Source organism: Dendrobates tinctorius, unplaced genomic scaffold (genome assembly GCF_039654945.1).
Source record: "Dendrobates tinctorius isolate UK_male_01 unplaced genomic scaffold, ASM3965494v1 ptg000372l, whole genome shotgun sequence".
Taxonomy (NCBI): Eukaryota; Metazoa; Chordata; class Amphibia; order Anura; family Dendrobatidae; genus Dendrobates; species Dendrobates tinctorius.
In genome coordinates, this window is record NW_027362038.1 from 1,143,464 (window position 1) to 1,155,816 (window position 12,353).

Below are 12,353 nucleotides of genomic sequence, written 5' to 3' on the forward strand. Positions count from 1 at the left end.
GACATCAATGACCAGAAGATCCTAGAACTCACCTACAAGATGATTGAGCTGCTGACTGGAGAGGTGACACTGCTGGGAATGCTGGGACATTATACAGTAACACTATGAAGGGATCGGGGGATGACGGTATCATTGTATGTGTCAGGTTCCTATAAGGTGTCAGGATGTCGCTGTCTATTTCTCCATGGAGGAGTGGGAGTATTTAGAAGGACACAGAGATCTGTACAAGGACATCATAATGGAGGTTCCCCAGCCCCTCACATCACCAGGTAATAGACAGGACTAAATACACACGGCCTATAATTATCTGTATGTAGAGAATGAATTCAGTCCCTGTATGTGTTTCCTCCAGATCTATCCAGTAAGAGGACAACACCAGAGAGATGTCCCCGTCCTCTTCTTCCACAGGACTGTAACCAAGAAGATCCCAGTGCTCCTCAGGATCATCAGGTAGATGGAGAGAAGGTGTCAGGAGATCTCCCCTATGATGTGTAGACGGCTGTGAAGGTCTTGTGCTCAGTCTTGTTTTATCCACCAGTATTATATGTTTTATACTTGTGTAATGAGAACGGTGGAGATGGCAGGATTAGAGCTGATCATAGATGGAACTTCTCCATCTGTCTGTGACCTTTTACAATATTTGTTTCAGGATGAAGATCTGACTCATATTATCACTACAGAGACATATGTGAGGGGTGATGAATGGTGTAAAGAGGAGATTCCCACATATGACTACCCAGGTGAGTAGTAACCACTGAATGCAGTGACGTCACAGATTCTTCTCAGTCACCGGCTGTGGCTGCTTTATCGGTGGTGTAGTCCGGCCGTATTACCATGATCACCATTTTGCCTCTAGACCACAACATTTTCCTCCACCCAAAACTGTTCAAATGACTTTGGGCATTGAAAGCCCTTTTCTATAGAACTTACAACCTGGAGATTCCACCTACCCCCTGGAAGTCAAATGACAGCCTATGCAGAATGCGCTGAAAGGTTAGAAAATCACTTGAAGAAAAATATTATGCTGGGCCTGAAAGAGAAAGCGGAGGGTAATGATGCTGTTGGCTTCCTAGATCCCTGAGATCTTATTGGATGAATTTTCTCTCCCTTCTGTGCTGCTGAATGTCTCATGACCAGGTCCAGTCTTTCTGGTCAAACTTTGCTTTTATGATGTGCAGTGAGGCCAAGTGTGAATTTTTGTACAATAACTAATTTCACTTTATCCCCACTTTTCAATTTGTGTTAAAACTACCGTAGTTTTAGGACTATAAGACGCTTGAGGAAAATGGGGGGGTGCGTCTTATAGTCTGATGTACCGGCTCTGGATGTGGTGGGAAGGTGGTTGAACGGCAGATGGTCACAGGAGGCTGGAGCCGATGGCTGCGGCTAACTCGTGTTCCCGCTGCTAAAGAGAAATTAATATTCACTGCATCCCACGCCCATGGGCTTGGAGGACAATGAATATTCATTTCTCTTTACTAATAGTGTCTTGATCTGATTACCCCCCCAAACCCGGTCCTGGTATGCATGTCCCCATACTTATAATTGGCCCACACCCCCATCCCCATCCTGGTATGCATGGCTGTTGTGAACACTTGTGACCTGGCTTCTGAGTTTGGGCTCCCTCTGGTGGTTGCTGCAGGTAATGGAGCTGGTCGGGTTGACAAAAGTCAATCACCTGAAGATGATGATTGGAGGTCAGGTGTTACAGACTGGGAAGATTTAAGTGAGCAACCTTCCCTCAATTGTTGCTAGTGATTTGGCTTCTTCCTGTGCATTTGGAAGTCTGCCTGCCCCCTGCTTGGTCCTGCATCGTTCAGATAAGTCATTTGTTTGCTGGAATCTTTTTGCATTTGATCCAGTTTTTGCCTTTCTCTGATTTCTGCTTTGCAGGTGTTAGTTCAGCCTTGTTCCCTGCGGGGACCTGTGCTGGACCCTGTTGTGAACTCATTTTCTGGTCTACCAGTTGTGAGTTCTCCTTCCGGGCTCCCTCTGGTGGTAACAGGAGATAGTGAGGTTGATTTAATTAGTAGAGATCTGCCACCTGATGTTGAGGATAACGATTGGATCTCTGGAATCTCAGACTGGATTTAAGACAGCCGACGCCCTATTCTGGTGCTGGTGATTCCTTCTGGCTTTTCAGGTCTTGGTTTTCAGCTCTGTTCCAGTCATCTCAAGCTAAGTGTTTCTGCTAATGTTCACACTTGATTTTGTTGGTCTATTCAGTTTCTTGTGTGGTCAGCCAGCCCCAGCTGGGGCTGTGCTGAATTTCCACTCTTATTTATCTGTGTTTGCCAATTTGCTTTTTGTCCCTTATTAGATTGGCCTCTTTTTTGCTCTGTCTCAGAATATTTCAGAGTGCTGATATAGTGGGAGAAGTCTAGTGACTTCAGGGTTAATTTTGTTATCAGAAGTGTTGGACATTATTTTTGTAGGGTTTTTTGGGCAGATTGCAGACAGTGTCTTTCCTTTCCTGTCCTTTCTAGTTAGTTTGGGCCCCATCGTTTGCTCAGCCTATTTTCCTGCCTATGTTTGTGTTTTCATCTTGTTTCACTGTCAATACATGTGTGGGGTGTCATGATCTGAATTTGATCTGACAGTTTTAAATTGCACAGGGTGAACTTTTTTTACTTTGGCAAGTGCCAAGTGACTTGACTGTCCCCGGTGGTGGTTAGTGGTATTGCACTTTGGGTTTAATGTGCACATAATTATGGTTCAGGTGTGGGGCTCTATAAATGAGTCTCAGGGTGTGCAATCACTGCTGGTGATATTCATTCATGGATTCTGAGTTGGTGAGAGCCTGGTGGAAGGATGGAGCTGAGGAGGAGTCCTGTGCAGCTTAGCCAGGGGGGAAGCGTGTCAGCTATGGTGTCTGGACGAAGGGCTGGCATGGCGTGGTGGGGTCGCAGTGATGGTGTCAGCGGGAAGTGTCTGCATGGACTGGTGGAGTGGCGACTATGGAGAGTGGCACTCACCATGTGGGACTTGGCTGCTGAGCTGGACTCAACCATGCTTGACTTCGTGTCAGAAGCTGAACTCATCTTTGGGACTCTGTTACTAAGCAGCAGCAACTGGTGGTGGACTCTGCTCCAAGGCTGCACTAAGGTGAAGGATCCTGTTATGGTGATGGATCCAGGTGGAGGAGAAGATGCACACAGGTGGTGGGCTCTGTTGCTAGGAGCGTACGCAACAGAGCAAAGCTAAGTGGTGTTTCCCCTGTATTGTCTCTTTCCTCATGTGTGTTATTAGTGCAGTGGTGGGATTAGTCTCCGCACCGACCTATTCCCTAGTGAGGGTTTAGGTTCAGGGCGAGCAAGGGGTTAAGGTTCGCGTACGGTGACAGGTGCGGAGCCTGTATAGGGAACGTAAGGAGTGCAGGGACACTGGCTCAGGGGAGCTTAGGAGGTCTCCACGTCCCCCATTCCCTATCGCAGGGCCCACCATTGTTAAAGTTACCCAGGTTCCCCCTTTATTATTTGATTATTGTATAACGTGTAATACCTAAATTCGCCAGGTGGAGGCGGCGTATCCACCTGCACATTTTATTATTTAAATGCGCCCCACTGGAGGCGGTGTATCCAGGGTCACGTGTGTTATGGGTTCACCTTGCGGTAACCGCTGTGTGCCCAGAGACACGTGACCATGACATGGGGGCTGTCTATTCCTTTGGGGTCTGCTCTGGGTCAGTTAGTTTTCCCCTTTTCTTGCTTTAGGCTTATTTAGTCCTCCGGCTGTGACGAGGCATCTAGATTCATCGTAGGAACACTCCACGGCTGCTGCTAGTTGTGTGGTTAGGATCAGGGGTCTGCAATCTGCATTGTTACCAACCTCTCTGGCTTTCTGTGACTTAGCTTGTTTAGTTTTCCTCCTCGGTGACCCATTCATAACAGGACCCTGTTCCATATGCCACAGCTCATATCAATGTGTTCAGTATTGCTAATCCCCTGCTATGTCAGTATCTTTTGTTTTGCTTCCAGTTCACACCAGAATTCTGATCTAGTGGGGGACAAGTCGTGTGGCCTCAGTATTTTTGCATATCATACGTGTTGGATTTTTCTTAGGGTTTTTGCATGATTGCAGACAGTATCTTTCCTGTCCTGTTCTATCTAGACAGTTTGGGCCCCATCATTTGCTTACTCTATTTTCTACCTGTGTTTTGTGCCTCATCTTGTCTCATCTGCAATATATGTTCAGGGGCTATCTATTCCTTTGGGGTTCTACTCTGGGGCAGTTTAGCTTTCCCCTTTCTTGCTTTAGGCTTAGTTAATTCTTTGACTGTGCCGAGGCATCGTAGGTACATCCCATGGCTAATTCTAGTTGTGTTGTCAGTTTAGGGGTCTGCAATCTGCTTAGTTACCAACCTTTCTGGTTATCTGGTTGCCTAGCCTATTCCCCAGCTATCCTGCTCAGTTACCTAATCATAACACATGGCCCCATTAGAAAACATTAAAAATGCAAACCATTACACTTACCTACCCCGCGCTTCCTCACAGCGTCCTGCTTCGATGATAGCAACTGCTATATGCTTGTAAGCAGAACTTGGCAGAGACATCATGCGCTGCTCACAAGCAGAGCACAGATGCCAGGACTGTGCACTCAAAGGGCAGTGAGTATTCATTGCTCTTCAGTAGCGCGCAGTGTCAGCAACTAGCTTCCTGCTGCTACCGGTGGTCACATGTGCCGCTACTTAAGAGAAATGAATATTCATGAATACGCACTGTTCCCAGCGCTGCTTACAAGCATAAAGCAGTTGCTGGCACCGTAGCAAGAGGCTGCAAGGGAGCACCGGGTAGAAAAGTGTAATGGTTTGTTTTTTTAATGTTTTCTGATAGGGCCATGCATACCAGGATAGGAATGGGGGTGGGGGCCACTTATAAGTATGGGACCCTGCATACCAGGACGAGATGGGGCTGTAGGTTACCAGCAGGTGTGTTGGATGCTGTGACGAGCAGGGGGCAGAGCAAGTGTTAACGGGTGTCTTTTTATAACCAGAGAAAAAGATAACAACGCTTTCTCCACGCAGGGAGTTAATATATACAAGATGCACAGAAGTTTTGCGCGGACAAATATGTGGAAGTTCAGTATTATGCAGTGACAGCTTGACTTCACCTGTCAACAATGGTAACAACGAAAAAAGAATTGCTAACGACAGGAGAGGAAAAAACGGTAGGGTTCAACTTATCAGACTCTGTCGTCCGAAGGGAGGTGGTTGAAAGATTCCACGATGGCGCCGCAGACGGCGCATCACATTGAGGAAGCGGTCCTGGATGAACCGGAGGCACTCTCTCTTAGCGGTGAAGAAGAGTCCGGGACCTTTTGGTGGGCTGCTGTGTGTCCAGGTACCGGTGGCTGTTGTTTCGGCGGATGAGGCGGAGGGTTCTGGGTTCAAGGCCGCAGCCGCGGATGTAAAGTCAAAGTCTCCGACGGGAGCCGTGGGCTCTACACTGTCTGCTGTCAAGCGTTGCACAGTAGGTCAGCGCTTCCTGCCTGCGGTCACGTAGGGTCGGCGTCCGGCAGCGGGAAGTGGTCACTGGTGCTGTTGCTGGATGTTGGGGGGTGCGCACTCTAGCGCAGTCTGTCGTCAGTAGTGTTACCCACTGGGAGGGAGCAAACTTTCCTCTGCTGCACCTCCTGTCTTTCCGCCAGAAACCCCAGGTTCCGGCGCACCCCCCTTTTTATATCAGACCCGCCCTTTGCAGCAGAGGTCACAGGTCTGTCCCCGTCAGGTTCTCTGTCCCCCTGCCACACTAGTGGCAGTCCCAATGGTTACGGCCCACAGACACTGTTGCCTTTATTGTTCTGGTCCTTCCTCCTACAGGGCCATGCATACCAGGATAGGGCTGATGGGACCATGCATACCAGGATAGGGCTGATGGGACCATGCATACCAGGACGAGATAGGGGACCCTGCATACCAGGATAGGGATGGGACCATGTATACTAGGACAAGATGGGGGCCCTGCATACCAGGATGAGATGGGGGCCCTGCATACCAGGATAGGGATGATGGGGCCATGCATACCAGGATAGAGATGAGGTGGCATGCATACTAGGATTAGATGGGGGGTCCTGCATACCAGGATGGGGATAGGACCATGCATACCAGGATAGGGATGAGGGATACATGCATACCAGGATGGGGATGGGGCCAGTCATACCAGGATAGGGATGAGGGATCCATGCATGCCAGGATAGGGATGAGGTGGCCTTGCATACCAGGGTAGGGATGAGGGGGCAATGTGAATCAGAATGGTTATGAGGGGACCATATATACCAGGATAGGGGATATTAAGTACAGAATTGACCACATTTTTTGCTTCAATTTGTTTTTCCTAATTTTCTCCTCTAAAACCTAGGTGCGTCTTATGGTCCAAAAAATATGGCAAGTGTGAATTTTCTGTACAATAACAGAGTTTCCCTTTAGCCTGAAATTTCAATTTCTTTTAAAAGCAACTAACTTCAAGGAGGATTGTGATAAACTACAGGACAAACATTCCACCTGTGCCCTGTTAGATCTCTAAGCTGTGCGTGGCTGATGGCTGTAATATACATTTATTCCCGCCTGCAGGAGATGTGTTGGCTCCAGCCCTGGTGTCATAGATTTACTAAACGTCATGAATTCCATTATGTTTTCCATCCTAAGGAATTCAGATTACTGCACAATCTCTCATGAAATGGGGGCGCTAATACTTTCTCTACTCTTCCGTTCAGGACTCATAGTGGCTCCAATGGTCCACCATAAATGAGGCAGCTCCGGTTTAGTGTTCTCCCCTCGTACATACGTTGCTGTTGGGGATATAACATAATTTTTTATTCTACGTCTTTTTTTAACCTGTTCATTCTGTATGATAGTTTGATTGTGGTGGGATCGGCCTTCCTGCCTAATGTGAGTCTGTAACTCCCTGATAGTCTTGAAAAAAATCTCTCCATTGCCTCTTCCAAATGCCTAAGATCTAAATTTAAAGGGAACCTGTCAGCAGGATTGTGCTCAGTAACCTCCAGACACTGTCAGGTCAGCGCCGTTATACCGATTACAATGATACCTGGTGATGAAATCCGTCTTGTGGTTGTTGTTTAATCTGTATTAGTAGTTTTCAGTTAATGAAATTCTCGTGTTCTGGGGTGGGGCTGTGGGTGGGGCTGTGGGCGGGGCTTTATGAGGTGTGCTGATTACATATGCATCTGTATTGGCTTATGACAGGTTACTGACCCCTCACTGACCTGCCCCCATTATTACATAATGCATATAATAATGTTGATATTATTCTTGACAATGCCTATAATATTGTGGCTATTGTGAGGCTTAGAAAATAAAAATTTACAAATGACACTGGCGGCACTTGTCCAGTAGCATCTATCTCTTACTTATAGATGGTACTGCGCAGGTGCTGCCATTTTTCTGGATGTAATTTTTTATGTAAAATAGGGGGCAGGTCACTGAAGGAATTAGTGTCATAAGCCAATACAGATGAATATGTACACAGAGCACCACATAAAGCCCCGCCCACAGCCCAACCCACAGCCACTCCCACAACCCCACCCTGATGCACGAGAATCTCATTAACTGAAAACTACAAATATAGATTCAACAGTAACCAGCCCGCAGCTGCCCAGAAAAGACACGTCTATTAGATGCGCCAATTCCGACGCTTTTCCTGGGTCTTCCCACTTGTCCTGTAGCGGTGGCAAGTGGGGTTCATATTTGTATATTTGTGTGGTTGATGTCACCCTTTTATTGTCAGGTGACATCAAGCCCACGACTTAGTAATGGAAAGGTGTCTATCCATTACGAACCCCAAAGTTACATGTTAAATAAAGACACAGCCAGAATAAAGTCTTTTATTAGAAATAAAACAAAACAGTTTTCCTTTTTCAAAAATAACAAACACAGTTATACTCACCAACACCTAAGTGGGAAGAGTCGGGCAAAGCTCCAGAATTGGCGCATCTAATAGATGCCTTTTCTGGGCAGCTGCAGGCTGCTATTTTTAGGCTGGGGGGGTCAATATCCATGGCCCCTTACAAGCCTGAGAATACCAGCCTCCCAGTTGTCAGCTTTAGCAAGGCTGGTTGTCAAAAATGGAGGGCAACGCCACACCGTTTTTTAAATTATTTATTTAAATAATTAAAAAAAACAGTGTGAGGACCCCTCTATTCTTGATAACCAGCCTTGCTGAAGGTGACAGAGGAGGATTGCAGCCCCCAGTTGTGAGTTTTGCCAGACAGGTTATAGAAAATACAGGGGAACCCACACCGTTTTTTTCATTCATTTATTTAGTTATAGCGCAGGCGGTGGGTGGGGAATACTCCAGTCATCCACTTCTGATGTCACTGTACTTAGCAGCAGGTGTAGGTTGATGGGCGTAATAGTCCCAAAAGCCCCCACCTGCTGTCATCATTCTCACTTTAATATAACTCTCATCATTCTACCTGCCGGCAGAGCAGAGGAGAATGATGAGAGCGTCTTCAGCACCCGCCACCGGGGAACAGCACTTACTGTACCGCTTCTTCCCTGCCGGCCATCCATGTGGTACTGATGCTGTACACGGGTGGCACACGGTTGTCACACATGTGCCACAAGTATTACACACATGGACATCTCCGGTACCGGAAATATCAGGACATTTGAAATTGGCCTTATACACAGTTCTCTATAAATGCCTAATATTTCTTCTTGAAACTCATCTGACAGAAAATATTATTGGAGCTTAGGATAGTATAGATTGTGAAATCTCCGAGACCCATACTCTAAATACACCAGAGAGGTTTCACCACTAGCTGCTCATTTATTACTGATGGAGACTGTGGAGTTTGATCATTTCAGCAGTTCCTAATCAGGCTCCATTATTAATATCTGACGTGTGTCACTTTATGTGGTGGTAAGTTTGGAATTATTCACAAAGGATAATAGGAAACAAATGGATCTTACAAATTATTTTCCAGCTTCGCACTATACCCTACATACGGTTGTACACTACTGTCTGGGCACATGGCAGTGTTCAGAAGGGAAGGAGCGCCATTTAGCTATTTGAATGCAGATCTTGCTGGAATAGTTTGCAGACACAATGTATTGGGAGCACTGTTCATGGTCACCTGGCAGCTCAAAAGATGTCACCCATGAACATGCTTGGCACTATCTTCTCTGCTTTCCATATCCCAAGGATTGCCTTGCTCACCGCCCTATAACACCCTTACATGGAATCTGGACATACACTGGGACCCCAAGGCTTGGACCATGGTGTCACCTGCTATTCTGTGGTGTTAGATGGCAAGAAGAATAGTCAGGTAGCCGGGTCAGAACCAGAAGGACAGAATACAGAATCAGAAGACACAAGAGTAGTCGGTAAACGGGCCACGGTCACAGCAGGAAACAAATACACAAGCCGCAAGCTGAGCACAGAGGACTGAACCAGAGGAGAACAGCGCTGTATCTGGCAGATTCCGGCCATGTGCTTTGCACTTTAGTAGGGTGTGGTACTTTCCAATTGGCTGAAGTAGGGAGCAGATTACTCCAGCTGGACAGCAGGAACAGATCCCAGATGAGATTGGACACACCATATGCAGAAGCCCTAATATAACTAAATGACAGAAAACCAGAATAGTAGAAATCCCCATAAAGTGATTCCATGTTATAAATTAATTCACTGAGGGTTATAATCCTTAGGAGGAGTGAATATTTTGACTCCACAGCCACTTATTGGAAATTAACACGCAGTGGATGTTGGAGAGTGAAAATTACACATTTGTCATTTTCTTACCCAGCACATAGTGCCCAGATTGTGCTCCAGGAGACACACACCGCAAATTAAGTGGATTCTTCTCACTATAATATTGCTAAATACAGGGATCCTAAATGTTGTTTGCGCACACTGCAAGACTCCGAAGTGAGAGCGGATTTTGCTGGATTGGTTTATAGAAACTCTGTTGCTTTTCAACAGCCTTTGAGCCACTAATAGTGTGGGAACCTCTGTTTTTCCATTGACAGATGATGGACCTGAGTGGGGACTTGTTTTTTGTGAGATGAGAATTGGTATTATTTTCACCTACATAACATTGATTTTTTTTTTTATTTGATATTTGGGAGGCGGAATAAACAAACAGTTGAACACCGCACACTACTGGTTCATCCAACAAGGTTTTCTATTAGACTGTGAACTGTCATTGTCTTGGTAAATAATTAAAGCTTTTACATAAACTGTCCATAAAAATGGCAAGCTAAGTAGAAATGTTCAAAATTATAAAACTCAAGGATATTTTATTAATAAATAATAATTGTTTTTTATCTTAGCAGATGACTGTACCAGGAGATCAGAGGGACAGCTGACATCTTCAACTTTTAAATCTGATGATCTTGAGATCCTACAAGATACAACTGAATTGATTGCTGTTACTCCAGATATAGCATCATCCATTCACAGCAAAGATCTGTTATCTGATCCTATGAAACAGGTCACATCTTCTGATTCAATACCGACTACTAAAGAAAATCAAAGTCACAAAAGAGACATTAAAAAACAAACTGCTCCTAAAGCAAAGAAGTCATTTTCATGTTCAGAATGTGGGAAATATTTTACATGGAAATCACGTTTTGTTACTCACCTGAGAACTCACACAGGGGAGAAGCCTTTTTCCTGTTCAGAATGTGGGAAATGTTTTGAACGTAAATCAAATTTTCTTAGACACCAGAGAGCTCACACAGGGGAGAAGCCTTTTTCCTGTTCAGAATGTGGGAAATGTTTTAGGAATAAATCAGATTGTGTTATGCACCAGAGAACTCACACTGGGGAGAAACCTTTTTCATGTTCAGAATGTGGGAGATGTTTTGCACATAAATCATATTTTGTTACCCACCAAAGAACTCACACAGGGGAGAAACTCTTTTCCTGTTTAGAATGTGGGAAATATTTTGCACAGAAATCACAGTTTGTTACCCACCAGAGAACTCACACAGGGGAGAAGCCTTTTTCCTGTTCAGAATGTGGGAAATGTTTTGCACAGAAATTACAGCTTGTTACCCACCAGAGAACTCACACCGGGGAGAAGCCTTTTTCCTGTTCAGAATGTGGGAAATGTTTTAATAATAAATCATATTGTGTTCAGCACCAGAGAACTCACACAGGAGAGAAGGCTTTTTCTTGTTTAGAATGTGGGAAATTTTTTGCGCAGAAATCAAGTTTTGTTATCCACCAGCGAACTCACACAGGGGAGAAGCCTTTTTCCTGTTCAGAATGTGGGAAATGTTTTAACAAGAAATCAGATTTTGTTAAGCACCAGAGAATCCACACAGGAGAGAAGCCTTTTTCATGTTTAGAATGTGGGAAATGTTTTGCACAGAAATCAAATTTTGTTACCCACCAGAGAACTCACACAGGGGAGAAGCCTTTTTCCTGTTCAGAATGTGGGAAATGTTTTAACAATAAATCATATTGTGTTCAGCACCAGAGAATCCACACAGGAGAGAAGCCTTTTTCATGTTTAGAATGTGGGAAATGTTTTGCGCAGAAATCAAATTTTGTTTCCCACCAGAGAACTCACACAAGGGAGAAACCTTTTTCATGTTCAGAATGTGGAAAATGTTTAAGCAATAAATCAGATTGTGATAAGCACCAGATAAGTCACACAGGGGAGAAGCCTTCTTCCTCTTCAGAATGTGGGAAATATTTTAACCAGAAAGTGCTTCTTGATCGCCATCAGAGCAGTTCCGCAGAGGAGAGGCCATTTTCATTTTCTTAATGTGGGAAATATTTTACTTGGAAATCAACTGTTAAAAAACATCAGAGACGTCACAATGGGAAGACGACTTTTTCATGTTCATAATGTTGGAATAGTTTTAACCAAAATTGAATCTTCTTAAATGGTTTGTCTCTTGTCATTCCTAATGTTTGCTGACAAAAGAATAAAACTCAACCTTATTAATTCCAAATTTAAAACTATACCCATAATTCACCCCCTGAAGATTCGTTGGAAAGTGACTGATATAAAAAACATATATTCCACATCTCAGTATATAGGGTGAGGTGACGTTTACACACTCACTCTCCAAGCCTCTCATTTCTATGGGTTTCATCGTCCTCGCCAAAGACGACTCATCAAGAGACTATTTAATATTGACCTATATTCAAGCGAGACTAAACGAAAAAAACTTAAATCATGTATCATGTTATTCGAAACAGTCAGAACACTAGCCACATATTGGCAGATCCCAGACCTCAAACTATATACTTCGGAAGTGTATAAGCCACTCCAGTGTCAGGAATAGATAGTATGAATTTGAATTTACCAAATGGCTGCAATGAAACAATTTAAACATTTAAAGGGGTCTGAATACTTTCCATACCCACTGTATCAGTAAA

The 12,353-nt window shown here is 44.7% G+C and overlaps 1 protein-coding gene across 1 annotated transcript; it reads left to right on the forward strand.

Annotated features, from left to right (window-relative positions):
- The first annotated feature begins 357 nt into the window (after positions 1-357).
- On the forward strand, positions 358-11,930 carry LOC141075815 (uncharacterized). Its single transcript, XM_073562955.1, has 3 exons — positions 358-450; positions 650-740; positions 10,292-11,930. Exon 3 carries the CDS (start codon positions 10,441-10,443, stop codon positions 11,731-11,733), a length of 1,293 nt encoding a protein of 430 aa, XP_073419056.1. The 5' UTR covers positions 358-450; positions 650-740; positions 10,292-10,440; the 3' UTR covers positions 11,734-11,930.
- The last annotated feature ends 423 nt before the right edge of the window (positions 11,931-12,353 follow it).